The 26,106-nt window shown below is 38.7% G+C and overlaps 1 protein-coding gene and 1 long non-coding RNA gene across 9 annotated transcripts in view; both read left to right on the top strand.

Annotated features, from left to right (window-relative positions):
• Positions 1-26,106, top strand: part of nrxn2b (neurexin 2b) — a 759,383-nt gene that overhangs the window by 228,485 nt on the left and 504,792 nt on the right. For all 8 annotated transcript variants that reach the window (XM_030161797.1, XM_030161795.1, XM_030161798.1 and 5 more), the window contains one exon: positions 410-427. In XM_030161797.1, coding sequence (XP_030017657.1) covers positions 410-427 — 18 coding nt within the window. The remainder of the gene's footprint in view (positions 1-409; positions 428-26,106) is intronic.
• LOC115438289 (uncharacterized) lies at positions 5,623-23,503 on the top strand. The gene is made up of 3 exons (XR_003938058.1): positions 5,623-5,635; positions 5,804-5,807; positions 23,354-23,503. It is a non-coding gene; the product is annotated as an uncharacterized LOC115438289 (long non-coding RNA).

Genomic DNA, 26,106 nt, shown 5'->3' with positions numbered 1-26,106 from the left:
GTTTAAAAAAAATCCCTGAAATATGTTGGTTTAGATCCTAGGTATAAATTTCACAGTAGCTTTTTGCAGAGAAGCATTAACTGAAAAGTGAATGTCAAGAAGTTAACTACTGCATGGTAGGTCCTCTATTGGCCTTTTCTTCCATTTATGAGGAAAACGTACACTGTCTTTCCTGTGATTCGCCTACACCATCTCAATTAACAGGTCTGAGCTGAGACACATTGTGTTGAGCGATGTTCTGGTAGACATCTAATATTAATTACAGTCTGACTTTTCTTTCTCTCCCCATGTTATTACACCTCATTTTGTCGTGACTCTCTTACAGTGAGCTTGTGTAATCAAGTGACATTTTATTTTGCACTGTGAACTGATCCGTCTTTTCCTTTTCTCTTTTTCTCCATTCTTTCAGGTGACTCATCTCAAGTTGGTAAGTTGACTTTATTCTATGTTCTTTGACACTTTTTGTGTGTTCATTTAAACTGTTGTATTGCTGCAATAGCAACAAAATAATGATCATCTTAATTATGTAGTGTAGCTAGTGGTGTGTCTGTTAAAGTGTGTGCCCACAAACAAACAAGCCACCAATTATCTCCTTTTACTTGTGTTACAGCACAAAGTGAACAGTGAAATGCTGTTGTGAAAGACTGCAAATGAGCAAATGGAAATCACTGCTGGAATTTAATTATTTTCTTTTTCTCTGCCTCTGTCCTTTTGTTTTTCCCTTCTTTCATTTTTGTTTTTTATGCATACCAAGCATTTGAAGTTGCCCACTACATTACCTTTCATTTGTTAGTACTGTATATTGACTAGGGGATTTTCAACTGTTTGCTCTGAAAAGAAGCAAATGTTACCCCCACTTTGGGAGTCTCTGGCTGCAGTACTCTTTAATAGAAATTCAGTTTGAAAGGTTTCACAGAATGGTTTACTGGTTTGGGAACCGAAGCACCACATTCTGTTTGAATACCAAAGTCCTCTAGCACAGTGATTCTGTACTGAATTCTCAGGATTTAATGAGTTGAAAAACTTCGATTTACAGGTTTGGATTCCCGTGGAGAAGCTGTGTTTGGTTTTCAATCCCATGTGTTTTATTCATCCACTTGGCGTTGGTTTCAGATCTGTTTTTATTTGCATGGTCTTCACATGTATTACCAGCATACTTTCTTTAATCCAAGTTGCCCATAATGCATTGGTTCTGTTTGTGTTGTTTCTTGAGTTGAGTGCTGCAAGTCCGAGGCTGTGAACAGTTTATGAATTGATTAAAACAGAAACTTATCTGTAAATATGCTGACATGTCATGTTACTCTAACCTTCTGTCAGCATCATCCAAGAGACGTAAATGAGGATGGGATAGAAGGATGATAGCAGCGATGGACAGACTAATGGAACGTATAAACGCGTCACACAAACACTATGAAAATGAGTAGACTTTGAAACTCTCGCTCACAGCACTTCTCACAACTTCTGCTTTAGTGATGTGTCAGTATTATCGCTCGCCACCCAATAATTAGCTTTGTCTCGCTGCAATACCCGCTATGTATTATAAACGTGTAAAAGTAATCTGCAGCACAGCAGACTGGGTAACATGTAATGAGAAAAACATGCAGCATACTTTTTTCCTCCCTAGGAGTTTAGTGCTGACAGTTCAAGCATGCCTTCTGATCCTTATACAGAAAAATTTTTGCATGTGTGTCAGCTTGTTAAACTTTGTCCAATGAGTGTTTTACCCAGAGGCTAATATCATGTTGTATGTTCTACCCAGAGGGTAAAACAGTCTTGTGGGCGGTTGTGGCTCTGTGTCATTTTTTCTTGTCTCAAGAGTAATGTAGAGATAGTTCCGGGACAGGTTCATCTTCAGGATGTATTTGGAACCAAGGACAGATACACAGATTACCTGCTATCCCACATGACTCGATATGCATAACGGGTATGGGTAAAAATAAATAAATAGATAATGTAGATACATTTTCAAACCAGTCCAAAAGTTATGGATAGATATACATTTCCTGTAATATAGTCTGTAATAGGAACCATCACCACTCTAAGAATATTTAGTAACATGTTCTGCAGTGAGGTAGTCATTAAAGGTAAACTACTATTTTAGTCCAATCATTTTTAGCAGTAAAATCATTTTGCATCTGAGAGATACATCATTTTGCCAGATGTGCAAAACCTGGTACAGATGTTCACATCCATGAAGTTGCTTAGAATCCAGTGTGTGCTGTCCATTTGAGAGACAGTATTGTCACATCCATCGCTTCTGGAAGTTTTTTTTATTTTTTTTTTGTACAAAGACAAGTTTGTCTTTTCAGCAGTAGGCTTATGAGGCAGGTAGTAGCAGAAGTAATTGTTGTTAGATAAAGAGGCAAGCAGACTACAAGCACAGATTCTTATCCCATTGCTGAATTTCATTCTGACTCCAAAAATGGTATTGGCACAGGCAGAGACATCTCTCTTTGTACATCTCTGTCTGTCTCAGGCCTTGTTCTCCACAGCTCAGATGATTAGCATCTCCCTTTCCCTTTTTTCTTCCTCCATGCTTTGAATGCCAACCTCAGGCTAGTCAAAGCTAGCAGAAGCTTCTTCATGCTGAGGCAGTAATGTGATTGGTCTGGTCACCACACATGATGCAAAGAATTCTCCCTGAACCACATATTCACAATTAGGGGATAATATAGTAGGAATGAGAGATCTGGGCTCAGATTCAGGTGTTGGATGGAGGATGGCACTCTCTCTAGAATGTTCAAGAGTCCAACAATTCTCTCCAAAATATGTCAGTGCCTGGAGCTGTTTTTTTTTTTTTCTTCCTCTTTGTCTCTTTTTTTCATGCTGTCAATTCCCAAAATCTAGCATTATGTATTTATTCATTGTTGGGAAATTCATTATTTAAGCTTCTTTTTACTGAGCTAATGCAGGCATAAAGGAACAGCCCCGCTGCGAACACAGGAAACGGTTCATAAATTTCCTAATTTATGAATTCCTTCATCACCTTGATCATTAAAATGCTGCACACTAAAGCAGCATTCTGTTTGATAGCAGTAACCTAGCTACCTAATTGAACAGGTCACATACATGAGTTAAAACTAAGACTTTATTATCCGTTAAATCACAACCAAATATGATAAGTTATTTCCTTTTGCCTGGTGATAAACGGCACCGTCTCTGAAGAGCACAACGCACTGGCCAATTTGCAATGTAGCACCGGAGCCTGTGACCACATTTACATGCTAGAGGAGGGCAGTAATGAGATAGCTACCTGAGATAATTACTACTCAAGGCGTCTGGCTCTTATACTTTACCACAGGGAACCAGTTTAACTCATGACAATTAAACAGCCAATCATTTGCTCCATTTGAAACACCATGTATGCCACTTTTATGCTCCACTGTGTGTTAATGCAGTAGCAGCTTAACATACTACAAACTGATAACATCACACTTTAAAGACTACATGGGTTTACAGGTGTATCTGACTATTCACATACATGTAACATCCAAAATAGTTTAAGCTCTGACTTCTGGTTTCACAAATGTTTGGCTGTCTACTATATTTCAACAGGCTCATTTTTATGCAGTGTTAGTATGCATCTCACATTTGAATTATGTTCTCATCTGATTTAACTCGATTACACTCACAATTGATGGTGAAATGTCTCTTTGCCTCATCAGAATGTTCCACTTGTGTGATATGAATCCAGCAAAATTTTAACTAGGGACCTCATCTTGCTTATTGCCCACCCACGAACATCTCATAGTGTTTTTTTTTTTTTCCTCCAATCCTTTTGCTCCTTGTAAGGCTTCTTTTGTTTCTATGAGTCAGACCTGTAGTACATGCAGTCTTTTGCTGGTTCGCTGGATCGATAGATCTCCATTTCCCTGACACCTTGATATCAAAGCCTGAAAACAGTATTTATTGCTTGGAAATCCTGCCAGATGTTAATGGTAGATGGAGAAAGAATTGCATGTTTGACCCCGGTATATATATCCATAAATTTTTGGCTGTGTACTCAGTGTGACTATGGTGTGGCTTAGAAATGACATCATTAACACTAATGACAATAAATTGTGACTTGTAAAAAGTTGATGTTTTTGACAGTAACTGTGTAAATGCTCTACTGATATACATCTATCTGTTTTTTTTGGGACAGTGGAAAAATCCTTGACATGTCAATCCCTCAGTCTTACTGCCATTATATTTTATCCTTGTCTTTTCTTCAGTGAATAAATTAAACAATAATGTCTTGACTGCTGAGGAATAGTGTTGGATTGTTATAAATGATGTTGTGTTGATAGTGTGTGATCATGGGGCTTTGTGTATTCATCTTAGCAGTGTGAACATACACAGTAGGAATAAGAGATGGAGAGCACTGCTAGATCTACATTGGTGCCAGCATGGGAAGATTAACGGCGTCTCTTTCCATTAGCTTCAGAGTAATTGTTAAGACAGCAATGAACAGTCCATAGCTCTAATCCTCAAATCAAAGAGAAGTTGCACAGACCACCAACATTCAGGTTTGATATCCTTCACTTAAAAAACGTGACTTAATCTTTCCATCTTGTTCAGAGATCACAGCACAGAGCCGACTCTATTTCCTGTCAGAGTAGCGACTAATTAACTCGAATTTGATTCAGGAGTTTTGAAGGATATATTGAGTATCTAAAGAATACTAAACGCAATGCAGTCTTTGTTGAAGTATAGCTGTTGATTTTATGACAGAGGCTGTTTTTCAATTCTAGTCTTGATTGTCTCACTTGCTGTGGGGAGTGACATACCCACACTTTAGGTAAACATGGATTGTCTGCAAAAGTCAGAAAGTGTGAATGCAACAGCAAAAGGAAACGGGAACTGAGGAAAATATTGGAAAGTTAGAAGGTAAAGAGAAAACATGGCATGTCAGTGAGGTTGATTTGGTATTGATGCAATGTTTTACTTCTTGAATGTGCACATGCATTCCAGTAAGACACAGTTTTAGAATTATAAGAAAACAGCTCTGTGGAAGAAAAAATCCATACAATTCATGCTTTCATCTTGACTTAACCTTGCAGCTAATCCTGCTATGTTTTAGGCAGCACAAGACGCTCCTATTACAAAGTCATTTTGGTTAATGTTTCCTCTTTGGCATTGATTCACACAATGTCCTTTGGCAGAGTTCAGCCCAAGGCTGAAGTTCATTACAAAGCTCTGCAGGCTCATTGTAGATCTATTACGATTATTTGACTCCATGAGCCGGTAGAGAAAGAGCAAGTGTGTGAGGAAAAAAAGGCAGAGTAATGTGGTTATATTATAGGAGCAGCAGGAGTGTTTGCTAAGTATAATGCGGAGCTGTGCTTGTAGATGAACCTTGCTGCCCTGTAGCTCAACTGCTTAAAGGGAGTGTTCATTAACAGCCACAGCATATTTCCAACAGCTGGTTCTGGGTGCTGCCCAGGGCCACAGCATGCACTGACATACACTATCATACACATATACGTACATGCACTTTTACTCCTATGTCATTGTACTGATTACTTGGATTTCCTAACTTCATTGCATCAATTCCTCTTTGTGCTCATGCCCGCTGAAGAAGTACCCCAAGATGATAGGCTTTCCGACATTACATCAGAAAACACAGGGGGGTATTTACTGAGGGCACAGAAATGTACACGACTGCAATTTTTTAATATTTAGCAGCCTATTTACCACAGTGATTCAACAGATGTTTTTGCTAACCACATTTCATCTGATTTTCCTTAAGTTGTAGTGGATGAGCATTGATGCCCTACTGTTTTGACACATGCCTAGAAGGGAAAAATAAAACACAACAAAGGAATGTGTTCTTGAAACTTCTGGAGCTGCAAGTGTATATTTATGTTGATGGAGGAAAAATAAAGCTGTATGTGAGTATTAATCTGCACTATATTCATGATTATTCCAAACAATTGTGAGATTTGGCATGAGATTCTGCTGCAATGTTTAAGCTCCCTCTTAAACAGTTACAAAGAAAATATTATGGCCCCAGTAATTATTAGTGGCTGCAACAATCATATCACAATGAATGGAAGCAACAGCAAACCTTACATGTCAGCCCAAATTAAAATGGAGACAGCTACAGTGATTTCTAATTGAAAATGTTTGAAAAATAAAACAAAAAAACAAATAAATAAATAAACTTTTCGCAATGATAAATCTCTCTGCTAAAAACATTGTGACAAAGTATAAATGCATTCTGCATTTTATTATTTTGTGTGTGTCTCTCCTTTGCCATGTCTCTTTCTGTCCTTTTTTTTTTAACTTGCTCTGTAGTCTATAATTTTATATTGTTAGACTATAATAAAAATATTTTCCACCTACTTTTTCCAGACAGTACATTTTAGGTCTTTGCTGTTGCTGCAAATGTGGTCAAAAACATGTGCAGCAAGTCACTGTATAGAATTTCTTTCTTTTTATATTTCAGCCTTTAACCAGAAATGCATACTGTATGAGACCAGATGCAACTTCAGTATAGATCAAATTTAATGACACAAAAGTCTGTGCTTAGTATATACTGAAAGTACAAACACAGATTTCCAACTCTGATCTTCTAATACTTAAGGCTGGTTTCCCTTAACACAAATGGCCATGCCCACGGCCCAACACCAGCCTGTGCTGCATCAGTGTCATGATACTAGAACTTAGGGTCTGAGGAGGTGATGACAGTCAGCCACAAACACGTTACTCCAGCCTGAAACTCTAATAACTGCGTGTACACACCTCTGAACCTACACTGCTGCACTGAGCAAACATACGACTCAAAGATGAAAGACCACTTCTGTTCATTTACCTTCATGTAACACTGCATTCATTAAACAATGATATAGTAATACTAGCTTTGAGCAGCAAAAACCTGATTAAGTTGATTGGCAAATATCAACCTCCAGAAAAAATAAATAAAATGGACATTGTCATAAAATAAGCCTTTGACTTTTAGAAATTACTTTGGCTGATATATGCAAGTTTGACTGATGTTACATTTTTCTCTGTGTGAAGTATCATTTACATAAAAAGCAGTACACACACCTTTAGACCCCAAGCTTTGGGCTTGTAAAACAGTTATTCTGTCATTACCTTGTATAGCTTAAAGGGGTCATATTTTGCTAAACCCACTATTATTAGTCTTTGGTAAATTTATGTGTGTATTTGGACCCTAATAGTTCCAAAAGTTTGAATTTGAACCCGCTATCTTTACATTCATTTTGTCAAAAATGGAGTGGATTTCTATAACCTGTTTTAATTCCTTCTTAATTTGTCGCGTCGATAACTAGCTACGTCACGACATATGCACATTTAAGGTCAGGACTTCCGACGGACATTTCTCCGAATACACCGGAATTGTTTATCAGCAGCAACAGTTGTAGTAAAAACTGAAAATATGTCCAAACTTCGAGCAGATTACCTTAAATGTTCAGTTGTTGGTTGAACGGGACAGAGCAGCACAGCCAACAACCTGGAGGGGGCGGGGGATGAAGTGGCTCATCTGCATTTAAAGGGCCAGCGCTCAAAACGACCTTTCTGGTGTCATTACTCAGAAATAGGGTTGAAGATCTACCTGTGGAGTTGAATTAATGAAGAATTCAGACCCAAGCATAGCATTTACAGTTTATGGAGACCACAGGGAAATGTTTTAAAATGCAAAATTCCATTTAAAAAAAAAAGCACAATATCACTCCTTAAATCAATGTTTTTCAACCTTTGGGTCGGCCCACGTGGGGTTGCCTGGAATTCAAATGGGGCTGCCTGAAATTTCTAGTAATTAATAAAAAAAAAACCGTACTAATAAAAAATATATGGTGACTTGAGAGAGACAATCATAATACATAAAATACATGACAAACTCTTAAAAGGCTGCAGCTCTTTCATAATTCATACTTTGAGTTATTGTTTGTTCAGTATTAATTGTCAGCCTTGTAAATCCAAGCTGGACTGACTGTACATATCCTGACCAAGGAAAATAAAATTCTCACATTGTGCAGTAATCTACACCCGGCTTTTCTGCCTCTGTCCATAATAATACACATTATATAGACTAAATGTCATCTAAAATCAACATTTATTTGCAACATAGTATAGCAAACTATTACATGATCAAAAACAAATTAATTTTAGCAAAAAAAAAAAAAAAAAGTCTCTATTTTGAATGTCTGGGGTTGCCAGAAATGTGTGTTGTTAAAATGGAGTCACGGGCTAAAGGTTGAGAACCACTGCCTTAAATCGTAAATAGCAGGTCAGTTCATTAGCATTTGGACATATTTGGCATTGGCCAGAGCTTATTCAATGATGCAGGTAAACAAAAATTGAATGCAGACACATCTCCAGTGCAGGCAGCGTACACTGTGGCAGGCAGCCTTGTCAGTGTGGCTGCTGTGGGACAATGTTAGCAACCCCCCCTTTCATTTTTTCACTGAGTGCAAGTGTGCTGCATACAGAGTGCAGAATATATAGCAATAATAGAAAGCAGAGAAAATGCATAGTCCTGTTTAATAAATGTTCTGCAATTATGTGCTTTATTATTAAATTGTTATTTCTTAACTTGCTTATGAATCATTTAAAGAATTTTGCTTGGTAATAAAGTGTGCTTAAAGGTTGATATAGATGTCAACACTTTTATTCTCATTGTGCCCCCTGTTAGGCCCCGTGGCCCACAGCTCCCAGCACACCACGGCCACTATGTATCTGTTAGTGATAACTGCTCTGTGGTTCCCAGGCCACGGTCAGCAACAGCACACAGCCAGCCTGATCGATAGGGAGCCCAATAGGAGAGATGAGCCCCATGAATCAACCTGCCTGGATATGAACCAACACACACATACACACAGCAGGACACGCACAGTGGGCATTGAGCTCAAGCACGGCACATGCACAAGTGCTCATATGTAAAGACAAATGATCCACACAAAAAGGAACACAGGTACTTGTATCTGTCTGTGTAACATCATGGTTAGCAGTAATACTTGACACGTTGGTCACACTTATCACTGATGCAGGCAGTGATTCATTCCAGAAAAAGCCCAAAATAGTTCAAAATTGGAATTACCTGATATAAAACCCATGTGTCAGACAATGATTTGAGGCTGTGACAGCGCAAGTAATTTCTATAAATTGATTTTGTTCAGTATCACATGTCCATATAAGCATCATGATCCTTTTCTTTCTCTGTTTTTAAGACCTTAAAACACTGGCGACAGTAGAACTTTGGCTTGAAACTCTACACTTTTTAGGTACTGCAGCCCATCTCTATTACCTGTTATAAGACACAGTGGGTTTTAGTAAAGTTACTATTCTACAACCTCAGCAGCCTGGTTTATGGCATATCCCATCTCATAAACAGGAGAAAAACTGTCCACAGCACCGGTACAAGGGCCAGGAGCCTAGTTGGTAGTGTGGCATAGGCTGCTGCATCATTGCTCTACAGTTTTATTATGGGCTGTAGCCTTGGATAGGACCCTAGTCTCCTGGCTTGTGGTCCCACATCGTGTGTGAATGTTTCCTGGGTGTATGTTTCCATGTCTGTGGCTGGCAAAGTATTCTCCTGCAGCCCCTACCATCTCTACATATTCCTCTATCAAATATGTACCTGGTGGACAATTTAGTGTACAGTGTGTCAAATACAAATAGTTCTAGGCTGTTCCTTAGTTGTTCTGTAGCTCTAGCAAATTATAATTAAATGCAAGAAATCAGGCAGCTGGAAAAAATGGATAATGGCTAAGAACCAGGATGTTTACATGCTCTAGTAGCCTAGTTATTTCAAAGCCAGTGTTAAAATGCATTTGGTTATTTCATCTTTACTGTATGCATAAGTTGAAGTTTGTGTTGGGTACCTTCAGATTAGCCTAAGAAAAATAACTAAACTAATTTATTGTAGTTTTAGTTGATCCTTAGGTATGAAAAATATGAGGCCTGTGATTTGCTCGTCTTTTCTTAAAACCCTTCTAATGTTACATTAGTACATTGTTGTTTGATATTTTTGATGCTCAAAACCCATCTGCAAATGGCCAAATCTAAATGCCTCACAGGTAAGAAGACGTACACTCCGGCTACAAATGAACTAACTTTATAAAATTAATACAGCTGCACAAAAGTCTATGTTTAATGAAACTGAGACAGCATAAATCTAGCTTGCACTCTATGTCTTCTGAATATAACAATATGGTGGAAAGGTTCACTCACAGAATCTTACCAGTGCGAATTTTAATCAAAGGTAATTCGACTCTTTCCTTTTATTTCCCCAAAGTAAAAGTAAAATATGATTACGCAGAGAATTATCACAGATCTCTGTAATGTTTGTTGTCAGTCGTCAATCATTAATCCAATACTGTGGAAGAACTATTTTAATTTCGTCGGCCTCCCGATGTTGTTGTGGAGAAAAGCGCCCAGCTGGTACTTGGAGGTGATAAATGGGGGACGGTAGACCCTGAGTGTTATCAGTGCTACTAAGGCCTGCAAACTAGGAGAACACAGGGTTTGCTCTGGGGTAGGACACAGTAAGGCTATAAGGCTAAGGTTGATATATCGCTGCACAGCCACAATAGGATTCATGTTGTAAGAAGCTGAGAGAACATTGTGTGAGCAAAAGGGGCAATAGCAGCAGGAGTCTGTGTTTATGGAGACAAGCTCTGAGCATGTAATTTATGTTGCTATACGATATGTGTGTGTGCACAGTGTAAGTGTCCTGGTGCAGTTTGATATGAATCTCTCACACAAAATTTTGTGGACTTCATTGAGTGTACTGCGATGTGAACTATATTCCACTCTGCAGAAGCGATGATTGAGTTTTTACTAGAATGGCCGTGTGTGTGTGTGTGTGTGTATGTGTGCACATGTGATTGATAGACGCGCTTGTTAAAAACAGGCATGCGGCTGTGAAACGGCCGACCAATTAAATCCAATCTGTTCCAGAGGACAGATGACATCATAAAAGTGCGTCATTCTGTCAGTGCCTACACGGTGCCCACCCAACCCTTTCTCCCCACACAGACTCGTACAGGGAGATACATGTGCAACAAGTCGACAAGTCCTATTTTCTGTAGAATGACAGTTATTCATGATGTTAAATATCTGTACTTGACATCATTCACCTTCTGCTCCCTTCTCTCTCTCTTTTCTTTTTTCTTCTGTCCTCTGTAATAAGAATAAATTCCCTCTGTATGTCTGCATAGGTACCTTTATGGAGATCCATTATTCTGCCACAGTACACATCAGTCCATGAAAACAAAAATGTATTTTTCCTGCTTTTAATTTGCGGTTATACAATATTCAGCTCGGGTGCTGGAACATGTGAGGCCTGATATTATAACAAAAGGAAATCTGTAGCAGTGGTTTGAATTAGAATTGTTGATTTAGTCATGTATTGTTTCACCCTCACTGTGTTGTATTTCTTTTTATTTAACCGTAAAGCTTATGCTCTGTTGCCTGAGAGGTAATTAATTTAGACAAGACAGTTACGCAACACTTCTCGTCTTCCCAGCCTCATTGTGTCCCTCTTCCATTTCTTCAAGGCTGTTGTGTCACTGCAGATGAAGTGGGTTGTGCTTAAAAAATAGATTTTGTGCCAGTTTTTTGAAATATGTCTTTTTGAGGCAGATTTTTTTGTCTTTCTATGTGTGAATAACCTTTCCGTGCCGCAGTATCAAGTGTAGGGCAGTCAGCAGAATATTCAATATTCAATCTTTGCCACCCGGTGTTGCCTAACTTTATTTCATAAACATTGATTCAGGTGCAGGATTTGCCGTTTTATCAGGCAACAGAGCAAAGTCACACTTAAGAGTTTTAGCCAGCAATGTGCCCGTCACAGGTGGATGCATTTACAATGATTTACAACAATTTGGCCCCACAAAGAGAGAGGTTGTATGTTTCAACTGTTGGACAGTGAAGCAGAAACACACTTGGGAGTACACAGACAGAGACACACACACACACAAATCCAAACACCTACACAGACGCTCTCACACATTTTGTCATTCCTATGCATGTATGCTATTAATTCTTTCTTCCTGTGGTTTTTTCCTTTTATTGCACATTCTAATTAGCACTATAGTTGATGCAGAAAGCTTTATTTACCTTTTGTCACATGATAGAATGAGCCATATGGAAGACACGGGACGCTAAAAAAAAAGCAGAAATTGAATTAAAATGTGCATGTGGTTAACAGCATGTAAGACACCAGTAATAGCTCAGAACAATGTCCCTTGCTGTGTGCTTTTTCTTATCCTTACCTCTGTGCAGTCTGTCAATCTGTGCAGCACACTGAGACTCTGTTTTGAGGTGTGAAGGATGCTGATTGACTTACAAGACATGTTTTTACATATTTTCCAAATCCTGAAATTACTCCAGTGGCATCTATACCTTCATGACCGTCTCGGTAAGTCAAAATGGATAGGGAGCATTTGTGTGTAGCTGTTGTGCGAGGAGGTGTGAGGTGAATTATACTAGAGTCTTGGCCTTGAACATATATATGTAGCACCCATCTCCCCTACCCCCAGCAGCATTCAAGCACTCTGGAGCTAGAATTAAAGTGGATTTAGTGAGGCAAGGTTTAGAGGAGAGCGCAGGTTTATAACTCTGATTGCCAAGCCCACTACTCATAATGAGACGCATTACAGAGCTGATGTTGTAAGATTAGGGCGACTTAGGAGACATGAGCAGCCTTACAGATCAGATGAGAGCGAAAGAAAGCTAAATGGGCAAAGGAGAGTAAGGGGAACACAGGGGGAGGAAAATGGCAGGAAGCTCAGACCAAAGTAAAGAGAAAGACAGGGAAAGCACGAAGATTTAAATTAGCGTATATTTTAGTTCTTTGATTTACGTCAAAACAGATGATAGAGGTGTGACGGCGGTGGCAGTGAAGGGGTGAGGAACAGAAGAAGAGATAGGAAGACAGAAGGGACACAAACCAAACAAACAAAGGATGTATCTGCATTCCTGTCAGCAAAAAGAACAGCAGTGAAGCTCTCGGTTATTAAAACATTGACAGCCACTGACAGCGATATAGCTCCGTTTTGCTCCGGCCCCATCAACACCTTCGAATTCAAAACAGGCTGACATATCACGCACAACGCTGACAGGTGTTTGTGTCCCCTTATCCATTAGAATTGTCTGTAATAAGGAAAAATAAATAAATAAAGAAGGCATCCACTGTCCATTCCCAGCTGCCCACTTGGTTGATTCAATTGTGTGGGGAGGCAGATTTTCTGAGTTGACACATTCTCAGTCATGTCAGAGTTTGATATGCACTCAGATTCGTCTAGCTGCCAGCTATTGGATAAAATATGAAATATGATGAAAATGCCAAAATACAAACTCCAGTGACAAGACGATGAAGTTTAATGTGTACATATTGCATACTGCCATGTTACCACTGTGACTTAGTAAACCTTTAAAGGGTTTTAGCTTTGACAACTTGTAACCGCTTAAGACAGATGGGACTGGGATCAGAATTAAGTGAGCACTGGGACATGTTTGTTTAAGTTTTCTTAAAATTGTCATGAAAAAATAAAGGGACCCTTTATATCGTCGTGCGAAAAGTGTGCTTCTTCGGCAATTCACTGTGACAATGCTGTACTGTACACGATGGCAGCAGGGAATGGGAATTAGTAAGTCAGTACTTCAGGCACTAAATTCCATTGCATTTTATTTTAGATTTTTTTTTTTTTTATTGGTATATTTGTCAAGTTAAAACATGAAAAAACAACATTGCAGAATGGCAGCACGTGCAATTTCTCTTTTTACATCATACCACTTTAATTGTATTTTATAATATCTATATATCTATATATATATATATATATATATATATATATATATATATATATATATATTTTTTTTTTTTTTACAAATAAAATGTATAATAAACCAAGGCAATACTTGCAGTTGACCTCTATGCTCCATTGTACCCTTTCAAATGAATTTTCCTCCAAGGACACCGTGCCATGAGGAACCTTTGATAAATGTCTCAGGATGTAAGTGAGAACTGGTCTGATTCAGAGGGGCCTCTGTGACAAACTGCCTTTACTGTGTAACATGGTTTAACAGGCACAAGTGTGGACGACCTTCCATACAACTTAAACAACATCTTCATCATTATAGGATGTATGTTGTTGGGTATATGCGGTTGTGTGAGTGTATTACATATAGTCACATTTACGCCTATATTGCTGGATGTTCAGTGTCTTTATAAATGCACAGGGAATGGAAATGTAGGGTTTTATTTTTTCCAAGCTAAAATATGACTCCCAGATGTCCACAATGTAATTCAGTGTCTGCTGTTTCTATGTAATTTGCATGAATTTCAGTTTCTCTGTGTTCAGTGATATGTGATCTATAATGAAACTACCTTAGGTGGTTTCCCATCAAAGATACAGAAAATAATGTGGACACAGGATGTTAGCATGAAAGCACTAACACTACTGAGATACAGTGCTTATATTTTGCTTATTTCTTAAAACCAAATGGAGTGGTGAGGCAAGCGTTTGTATTTTTGTATTGTTCTTCATAGTTCATTTTTATTTAAATGTGTCGTTATCAAAAATATCTTCTGATAATATGAAAATATATACGCATATAAACAGAAATATAGCACCAACAGTGTTGCACTTTTATTTGCATGCATGTCAGTTAGGGAGTGTGTCATTTATGAGTGATGGAACATCCAAACATTTGGCACACAATCTGACCCCTTCGATGCAAAAAACCCTGTAAACCTCAAAACAAGTTTAATTCACTAATTCAGTGCAAATTACTACACTAAATAGTATCTGGTAAAAACTGATGTTATCTGCCCACAAACTCACCTCGGACTCAACCCCTCTCTCTATATAACACTGTATCTCCAAATGTTCATGTGTGTCATGCTTGAGTGATGTTAAATTAATGTGTAATGATACGAATAGAATACAAAAAGAATGCAAAAGAATATGAAAAGAATACACAACATTAATACTCTAAATGAAGTTATGTGCTACATAATACACACAACCTCTTCTGGGGTTCAGAGGTCGTTTCTTCAGATACTATGTTCAGTTTCACATAATGTTATTTTAACACATTTCAAACCTGCCTGAATTACACTAATTAGACCCTAGTTTAATGAACATTTCAGTGCATTTTATAACAGACCTGGATTTCTACAGAATCATTAATACTGATTTGATTGGAGACAGGTTCTCTTTAGAGACATACAATTTGGAAGTTTTTACTATTTTCATTATGGACCAATCTGTGACTGAAATGTAGAGAAAGACCTGAAATACTAGGAACTCTGATGCAAACAAGGGCTAATTGCACTCTAATGGATATGTTTGTGCCAACAATAATGAACACAAAACCCTTTGTGAATAACTGCAAAAAAGAGTGCACCATATGGATGTAAGCAGTGCACGGTGCCCTGTGCATTTAGTGGGTATAGTCCATTCTTTGTGGACCTGACCCATGGAGGTAATGACTGATTATGTTCAATATAGCAAATGTATTGCTCTACAGTTCAGCAAATGATGTCAAATTATATAACAAATTCTATGGAGATGTAGAGGTGACGGTTGTGATATCCTTGTAAGATAGAATGGAGAGCTGCCCTGAGCAGAATATATGTAAATGCAGTCAGGCTGGAGTTTGTGATGAAAATGACTGAAATGGAAGGCTTTTTGTTACAGTAACACAGAAGAGAGGAGGCAGGTTGTTCTCTGTGGGAAAGTGAAAAAAGATGCTTTATCTAATTTGTTATTTCCAGCAAAATGTGCAAGCACTGCAGACACCATTAGTGTCAGTTAACATCAGATCTAAAGCTAATCAGGCTGCATTCAGCTGGATTTGACAGCTAACTGGTCACCATGATGGCAGGCACCACTTTTATTATTAACCAGGCCAATATGCTCCTGCAGAATACTGTTTAGTTTGTTAATGCTGTCATTTTGTTTTTGTTTTTGGTATGCCTCTTCAGCCTATTTGTTATAAGTAACCTAGGCTGGAGTTTATTATTATTATTGTTTAGCTCTTGGTTATTATTATTATTATTATTATTTTGTTAGCGACAGGTAGGATCAAATCTGACACTATATAGTATCAATATAAAATACTAGTATTTTTACACAGAAAAAAGTATAAAAAGCGCAATATAAAACAATGGCTACCGAAAGAAAATGGCTGGAAAAATAGTGATACAGTCCATAAACAAAGAACCTGTTGATACTTGATAGGACTCATTCACATATTTAAAAATTACTAGTTGTTCATATTTATTGCCATAACAACTTGAGCTATTGTGCTTAAATATCGATGACAGATGTACATTTAGTACCAAAACCCTAAGCTACAGAGGTTAAAGACGCAGCACAAAAAGTTGACGATAGTTCATAAATTCTTTCCATTCTGAACATTCTTTCTCCATTGTACACAGGGTGACATTTCTCTGACTGTGTCAAACCGTTTGGCAGACAACTGAAAACTAATGGTGTGTTTTTGAAATGCTGCAAATGACTTGGAGCGTTCTGACTCTGAACAGTCTCCTCTTGGTTCTTCCTTTACTTTGCATTCTGATGTTCCCTCCTTTCTATGTAATCATCATTCTAAACAGGTTGTAATCAGCCCAGCTGGGGAGAGGCTGGATGTGAAGCCTCTGCTCTGATTGGGAACAACAACATGTCAGCTTCCCGGCTGATGGCAGCTCCACTTTTATTTGTATAAATTCCTCTATGGGTTCATTCTTGCTTTTGGCAGACAAATAGAAACAGAGTGTATATTAAAGGCTCGGGGCAGGGGGCTTTCTCTTCAAATTTCTCTGTAGAATTTATGCATTGAAACGTTACTGAAAGAATTAAAAAAAATATTGGACATCAAAGCTAAAGGAGACCATTGAAAGAGAAAAATGAAAGAGAAAATTAAAAAGAGATTAAATTTACAAGCTTGCTAGGTTTTCTGCTGTTTCTGTTGTATCTGACCTCAACATTGCGAACTTGATGCCCTAGATATTGATGTGGTATCTCTAAATTGTAGCGAGTGTGTTGACGGACATTTCTCAGAAGGCTTTTGCTCTAACTACAGGCTCTTTTAGGTGTGGGCATGTTACATATGTGAACATGCCCACACCTTTCTTCTTCATGGGTTCTGATTTTCTAGATGTGTTTTATGTTTGCGCATTTATCTGCCGGAGATGTAGACGCAGTGAGGAGAGAGAGAGTGATTTAAGGTTAGACTCCCTACTCAACATGCTCTGTTATGAAGCTAACAGTGAGAACAAAAGCGATATTCAAAGCAGACAAGTCACATCAAGCACACATCACTTTGGTGAAGGTTTATGTAAATGTCAAAAATAGAAATGAAAAAATGAGTAAAGGGTTTTGTATAGTTGTATCTACTATAGATCTACTAAATGTTAAGGATCCTGTTTAGAATCATAGGACGCTTTCACACAGCGTACACGAGCTTGTACCATACCTTGATATGTTCACACCTTTCCTGCAGATGTTGCGTTCACAAGCATGTACCACGGCCCGTGCCCAAGTACGAGTAGGTGTTACAGGGCCGAAACATTAGGTGGTGGTGTGGAAGGAATTCTGTCACTATCCAACGAACATGACTGAGCGACTGTTCTGTTCATTTGGCTGCAATGGTGCCAATACTTGTCTATCTGTTATCCTGTTTGAGGCAAAGTGAAGAAGAGTGACCTTTGTTGTCCCTGCTATATCACAGAGTGGTTAGGTCGGCAAGGCAAGCCCGTGCTGTCCAGATCCGAGGCTTTTTTAGGAGACAACAGGAGCGCTGTCTATGGTCTGGTGGTGATAAAGTTACTTCTGTTGTCGGAGTGGTGAATATGTCACTTCCGTTCTTGGGCACGGATCGCTTTCACACTGCAACGTACTGTGCTGGAGTCCACGCAGTCTGTACCCAGGACTACCTTCCCAGCTTGACTCGGGTACGGTACTCGAGCACGGAACGTTTGCATTCACATTAATAAAATTAAGTGGATTTTGGGGTCAAATGGACTCGGGTACGCAGTGTGAAAACACCCCTAGGGCTTAACTTCATACATATAACATCAGATTTTAATCAGGAGGTTTTGTAAACACTGTAAATGTTTGCATATATTCTGGGTGTTATTGAAATTTCTGTAGTGAATAGTGCCATTAAAGTCCAGAGAAACCCTCCCCTGTGTTTGAAGCAGTGCTGAAAATACTGCAGCTCACTGTCCAAAGGCTGTTAATTTCGTTAGGGAGCCACAAGCCTTTTTGTACAACAGGACTTCTGACAATACAGCTCTGATTGTGGTTTTTGGACAAACAATAGGGCTGTGATTTGAGCTGCTTGGCCAGTGATTGCTGCCGCACCACACTTTGTGACTTTGTGTTCTTGTGATGGAGATGGCAGGGGACAACATCAACATCGTCCTCATAAATCACTCAAGACTGATGTTGGTTGTGTTTGTGTGTGAGTATTTTCAGACTTGACAAGAAAATGGAACAAGTCAGTGAGAGAGGAGAAAAAAAAGCCAAGTGCATGTGTTGCATTTGCCTCTTTCGTATTTTGTTGCATAAATGCAAGCCCTTAAATGGCTACTAACAGGGCAGTTCATGGACATGTTGGCTGCTCACAAGGTTTATGATTACCAGGGACGTGTATGTGACTTTGACAATGTCCACATCAGAAAGTATGTTGTCAAGTGCCTGTAATGTAACTGGGATTTGATCTCTATACCTTTTAGCCCCTCTGTGTTTAATTCTCTTTTATGTCATGAAACAGTGAGAAATTGGCCTTACAGCTTGTATCAAATTCCAACCTCCTCTTTAAAGACCAACAATATCAATAAAAAGCCAGTTTGCACAATGACTGGAGCAGCATCCAAGTCCTGTCTCTGTGGGCTAAGTGGAAGTTGAGGTCATGTTGAAGGACGGGGGGGTCTGATGGGTGTGTTAGCCGTGAGTTAGAGAAAGCTGACAGATGAAATGGAGCCAGCAGAGCTCAGTATCTGGCCATCGCCCGCCACTCTACGCTGCTTTCACCTGCAGCAGGTGGGGCGACCCAAACACTTGACACACACTCAGCCAGACAGGAGTGATAGATGACTGTTGGCCCTCTTTGTCGTGATGAGAACGGGTCAGTATTAATACACACACTCACAAATGGCATCCCATCAGGGGCCTTGCCCAGCTTCACACCTAACAGCTGCCCCTTTGGCTCAGCATCGCACCCTAGTCAGCCTCTCTCCTTTCACCTCCTCTGATCTGTTCAACACCATGGCAAAAACTGATACTTTTGTCAGTGTTTTCATTGATGTCTTTCACATTTTATTGCACTATTTGAATAATATAATATAATGTGTTTTTGCTAATGTCTGTTTTCTCATGGTGTGAGCAGAGACATTCAGTCAGATCAGACTTCTGACTAAATGCACAGTCTAAGTTGGAGATACAAGGTGTTTGCTTGGGTGTCTGTGCACTCATGCATGCTTGTGAGCCTGCATGTGTTGAAGTTTCTAGACTAATGAGGCTTCCCTTCAAGCTTCATCGACATCAAAACACACTGAGACACCGCAAGACAGATGCATTTGATGGATCTGTTCAGCTGCCTCGCCAGTCGACAGGCATACAGGTAGCTCGGAACAGACGGCAACAATAAATATTCACAGCAAGTTAGTATTATCACAGTTGTGTTCAACATGATTTTCACTCACTACACACCTAATCTTTCTAAAGCCAAAGTTATATTTTTCTTAGTGTTTACAGTATGTTATTTAAAATATCACGCTTAGTGTTTTTGAAAGTGACAGTCAAAAGAATAAGTCACCACTTTATTTCCTTAAGTGAAAGCTATTTGGTCTCTTTTTTAATAGAGCAGCACCATGGCAAATATTATTTCCCAATAATCTGAGGTTTTATTTTGAAAGTTTGTGCTTTAGCATTTGATGAGCCCAGCATATAGGTACAGGTGTATATGTACAAGAAAAGTTGAAATCTTAATAAAGACACCATAGTAATAACAAAAGTGCTTTGTCCTCTGTGCTTTAACAAACCATGAGTGAATGCCTCTTCACTATAGGTGTTCCTTAATAAAGTCTTACTGTGTTTGCTGTTGAATATTGAGCAAAACAGGTATGAGGAAATACCACATCAATATTTTCTTCAGCTGTGTATCGTGTCGATGATATATTTGCATGAAAAGCTGCTCACTTACGTTCAATCACCAGTGCATCTTTTCAATAAGACATAAGTATAGATGTTCCCCAGAGAATGCTTTTGTATTAGCTACAAATATGCAAATACTGGACGAGGAGCAGGGGAAAAAATCAGCTTACAAGCGCTGGGAATTCATCAAGCCTGGTAATGGTATGAAACGTATTAAGGCCAGGGTTAAGTGAATGATGAAATTGCAGGTAGGAAACTTGTGTGGGTGTGCATATGGATGGAGAGAGGCAGCGAGGTGGCAGGATTGTGTTGAGTAGGAAAGGATGGCAGGAGGGTGAAGTTGCTTTCTTCTCCTGGCAAGTTGAAGAGGAGGCAGAGAGCAGCAAAGGGCTGGAGGTGGGCTGCAGAGCATCCTCACTATCTGATTCAATTAACACACTATACTGGAAACAAAAGCTTTGCCACCGATACTCTAGGCCATGAATTCAGAATCATTGATGCAACTTTGCTTTTGATTAAAATGAGATGTTCTTGCCTCTGACAGATACATCCACCTCTGGACTAGTGATTTTGCTTTTATGAAATAGAATAATCTTTCTGGCCTTAGAAATATATTTTCTGTTGTGATTTATAAAAGTACTAAAACTTTAAATTAATGTTTCAAAACAACCCCCAGCATTAAACCACAGGAGTCTTTAGACTTTTTCCTCACCATGATTAAGTGTGAGAAGGAAAAAAAAAAAACTGTTGGAATCTTATCATTTTGGTAATTACAAGAATAGTCGAGATAAGTAATTGCAAGAATATCCATCAAAGACCTCTATATAGCTCGGAGGAAATATGGAGTGTAGTTCTGTATAGAGTAAAACTGTACACGAAATAATAGTTAAGCCATGACGGAAAAGCTGCTTAGGTTTTAACTGTAATCATCTTAAAGGTATGAATATGAATGCCTGCAGTATTGTACAGTCAATTAACAACCACAGTTATTGTGAGAAGTACATGTGGAAAACATAACGCAAACCCATAAAAACAAATCATATGTAAAACACACTGTACCTCTGAGCAGAATCATTCAATATATTTTGGACTATTTTTTGTATTTTTAAAGGTGCAGTATGTAAGAATTATGTTCTAAGTAATTAGACAATGGCCCTGAATGTCACCAGACATTAAGGAATCATGTTCATTTCAAATACTGATATCACTGACAGTAGTAGTCCAGCCAGAGTATTTGCATTTGAAAAGCTCATTGTCAGCCCCGAAATGATGTTTATGTTGTCATTGTGTGTTTTGGCCTGATGCTCCGCCCATCACCTGTCTTCCAATCACAGAGTCAGTAGCCTTTCAGCATCCAGGTTACCAGTTCCCACTGAGCTGCAGCTGGAACATTTCTGATCATAAATGTCTGATGCTAATAAACCTAAAAGGCCTCTTATTATTCCCAAATATGTCGTGACAAAGTGAGAAACAAAACAAGGATATGTATAGGAGATGATTCTGAAACATGGAGACGGATGAAAGAGGAGAAGAATTTGAAGACCAACATCAGCTCTCCCTTAGTCTGACCACCCGGTAAGAACCACTGAGAGCCAGGGCCGCAATCTCTTCACCTGGTCCCAGACCGCCTGTGTCTTCTCCCGGAGCCGGGCTACAGTCTCTTCTTCTGGCCCTGGTGAAGAGACTGCCGGTCCGGGACTGGTGAAGAGACCGGGTACTGGTGAAGGACTTGTCTCTTGCCATGATAGATGTGTGTGTGTGTGTGTGGGGGGGGGGGGGTTTGGTAGTCCGTGGTCCGGGTGTACAGTAGCGATCCATGTAGCTTGTACTTCGCGGAAGTGAAATTGAAACCTAAGGCTCATTTACCTTTTCTCAATCTTTGCAAACTTTCATTTCAGTGGGCAGGACATTTGTCCTGGCCTGTTATTTATATATATATATATATATATATATATCATACAAAATAAATCATCTCCAGACTTATTATACATAAGTATTAATAAGTCTGGTGATGATTTTTTTTTTAATGAAATTTATAGTGTGGTGGCAAGGATTAGTGAAAACGCTAGTAGTAGATGCTCATGCTGGATCTGGCAACCCCTAGTCTGGGGGAGGCGGAGAGGATACCACGCTCTACAGTATTTTGAATGTGATTGCAGTACCAGTTTTGGCCACAATCCTACATACGGCACCTTTAAGTTTATCAGAAGTCCATGTAACGTTGCCTGTAGTTTATGAAGATAAGAAGTGGAGCATCTGATGCTGATGCAGGATATAAAGAATTTATTTTTATCTTTTTTATTAATTTATTTTTTCTTGGCTGTCCTTGTGTTTCTGGATCATAGGGTCTGTATTACTTTGTTAATGACCACAGTAATACTGTGGCATAGATCATGGGTGTGTGAATTGATATTTGATACCAGTGAGAATGCAGTGCCAAGCCTTTCTTATGCAGTTATTCATATTGCCTTAGGCTTTGCTCATCTACTCATCTAGTCTGACAGAGCTCATGTAAATAAATGAGGAGGGAAGAGCGTGTTTGGAGTCCCCCTTTTACTCTATCTCCTATGGTTGATTTGATTATGGTTTTCTCTATGGCTAACTTAAGCCCCGATGTTTTGGACAGCTCTCAAGGATAGTTCAGTTAATTGTGTAGATGATGTCTTTTTTATTCATAAAGTTTTCTCCCCGTAGTATCTTAAAAATATGGGAAGGAAAGCAGTGGACATGCAAACAGAAGGAGTAAAAAACTGACAGGGCTACTAGTGGGAATCCTTTGGTTTATTTTTTCATTGATAATAAAACATTTAATATTTGCTATTCTCATGCTGATAGACTTTACTGATCTCATGCAGTTCTAAAGTCTATTTAAGTTTTAACTAATATTTAATATCCTCAAAAGCACATTATATAACATTAAACAGCTGACTAAAATATGCCACTTCATCTATGAATGTTACGCAGATGTCCAGTCCTCTTATTAGTACTAAAACCTTGGTACCACATGGACAAAAATATGTTCTCTCAACATGGACTAGTAACAAACAAATACAGTGGCATGCAAAAATTTGGGCACCCCTGGTCAAAATTTGTGTTTTACTGTTAATAATTAAGCAAGTGGAAGATGAAATGATCTCCAAAAAGCATTAAGTTACAGATGATACATTCTCTTTATGTTTTAAACAAAATCATGGTTTATTTTCATCTTTTACATTTTCAAAATAACAGAAAAGGAAAAGAACATTGGTTCAGCTGTTAAGCATAGGGATGGATCCATCATGCTTTGGGGTTATATTGCAGCCAGTGGCACAGGGAACATTTCACAGGAGAATGGATTCAATTGAATTCCAACAAATTCTGGAGGCAAACATAACCCCATCTGTTAAAAAAAAAAAAAAAGTAAAAAAGAGGATGGCTTCTACAAATGGATAATGATCCTAAACACACCTCAAAAGCCACAATGGGCTACCTCAGCAGGAGCAGGCAGAAGGTTTTCCCATGGCCCTCACAGTCTCCTGACCTGAACATCATTGGAAATATATGGATAGACCTCAAAAAAGCAGTGTGTGCAAGACAACCCAGGAATATCACAAAACTGGAAGATTTTTTGTAAGGAAGAATGGGCAAAAATCCTTCAAACAAGAATTGAAAGACTCTTGGCTGCCTACAAACAGCGTTTACATGCTGTGATACTTACCAAAGAGGGGGCTACTTGGTATTAACTATGCAGGGTGCCCAAACTTTAGCTGCGGCCCTTTTACCTTTTCTGTTATTTTAAAAATGTCAAATATGAAAATAAGACATGATTTTGTTTAAAATGTAAAGGGAATGTATCATCTGTTACCTCATGACTTTTGGAGATCATTTCATCTTCCTCTTGCTTAATTAATCTCATTAACAGAAATTTTGACCAGGGGTGTCCAAACTTTTGCATGCTACTTAGGGATGGGAATGGAGAACTGGTTCTTTTTGAGAACCAGTTCCCTGTAGCTCAATTCCTTCGAAACGTTTGCCTGCCTGCTTAACGATTCAGTTTATCGATTCTGCCTTCGTTGTGCATGTGTGATGATGTCACGCGGACGCTGCGTTGTTTTGGTCAGAACGTAGCCAACATGGCGTTGAGGCAGAAACTGTCCAAAAAGATGACATCAGGTCCACTTGTAACACTTGCAAAGCTTCCATTTCTTCAAAAGAGTGGAATCCCTCCAATATGCTCAAACATCTGTTCACATGGCATGTGATTTATTTACAGGAATGTCATGTATTTGAAACGCTACTTAGCGGCGCTTGTGAATCTAACGGTAGAGTGAACACCAGGCCGTCATCCAGACCTGGTTCCAGTGCGGGCAAAAAACATTGTGCCCCCTCAAATACAAGTTTCCGAAGGAAGGGAAAAGCAAATGAGGTGCACAACAAATGCGGCAATAGAGGAATTAGTAAAGCGTCTTAAGTTTCACTTTCACTGTACCCCCTTACCACCCTACCCCCCGAACCGGGCCCAACATCTTCTGTTATTATTATTTGTGCATATTGTATATGTTGTATTTTCTGTACAGAGGTGGAAATATAAAAGACAGTTAATGCAAACACACCTGTTCGTACTCTTTTATTCCCTCACCCAATGAGAACCGATAAGGAATCAGATCGATTAGCACATTCGATAATGGAATCGGAATCGTTAAATTCTTATCGATTCCCATCCCTAATGCCACTGTAGGTATAGTACAAGTATGCAAAGAGTGTCTGTTTGAAAAAGCTGGCATTCTTTTTTTTTTTTACTTCGGCCAGGTTTTACATTTTAACAAAGTATGTAACATATTTAAAAACAGTACACAGACAGTACACAGAATGATTATTATTCGAAGAGCACGACTCACCCTCTGTCAGTGTCTAATGCATATTTGCCTGTAGATACGTTGTTCTCTGTCTGTATTTTCTGTTTTCCTCTTGTTTTGCTGTTTTCTGGATGTTTCTGGGCATCAGCCTTTGGGCAGTGTGTGTTTACTTTCAGCAAATCAAAGTATCATACATATGTAGGCGGATCAATATAAATACAAAGAAAGTTGTGTTTTCTAGCCATCTCCTTTTGCCGCTCTTCTTCTTTATTGCACAGTTCTGTCTGAGAGACTAAGTTCATGTTAAAGGACACACATACACTGTCCATTTAGCCTACCGTTTCTGACAGACTTGTCAGTAACACATGGTAGAAATGAGGAACATTATTCTTTGGCAGTATATTGCCTCTAGAACATTCCAGTGATGGCATAACTCTTTTTATTTGTATTTTTATAATGTGATTATTATGACAGATTCTGAAATAAAATTTTGCTGTTCTATTTCATAGGTGTTTTTTTTTTTTTTTTTTTTGCTTTGCCGCTCACTCTCCCCATTCAGTCGACTGCGCCACTCTCACCATCTCATTCACATAGTAGAGATGAGTTTTAATAGTTCTGTTTCTGAGCACAAGCCGCAAATGTTACAGATTTTGTTTGAGTTCACAGGGGAATGCTCTCTCTTCTATAGTTTGTACAAAACTGTACAATACTAGTTTATTTTTCTTTTTTTTTAACATTTACTGAAGCGACACCAATTGACAAGGACACTTATGTACAATAATATACAATATTTACATTTACATTAAGTTATCATAATGTGTGTGTGTGTTTGGGGGGGGGGGGGGGTGTTAAGATACATGGCATATAATTTACTAAAGAAACAAAATGTCTGACTGACCAGGTAGTATGAATCAATGTCCTGTCTTGGTTGTGTAAATGTTTTGCGTGTGGTGGTGTGTGTAAGATGTGGATGTGGATGTGATGTGGGCTTCTCAAAAAAAAAAAAAAAAAATCAGGGATACGCCCAAAGATAATCATTAGGTAACTGAAACTAAATGAAAAGAAGAGAAAGGAAAAGGAGAGAGAGAAAAAAAAGGAGGAAATGGGGGGGGGGGGTAATAAAAATAAACAAGTAAATAAATAAATGAAAT

Source organism: Sphaeramia orbicularis, chromosome 18 (assembly GCF_902148855.1).
Source record: "Sphaeramia orbicularis chromosome 18, fSphaOr1.1, whole genome shotgun sequence".
In the NCBI taxonomy this organism is placed as follows: domain Eukaryota; kingdom Metazoa; phylum Chordata; class Actinopteri; order Kurtiformes; family Apogonidae; genus Sphaeramia; species Sphaeramia orbicularis.
Note: the sequence above shows the minus strand (reverse complement) of the source record. Positions and strands in the feature narration are given on the sequence as shown.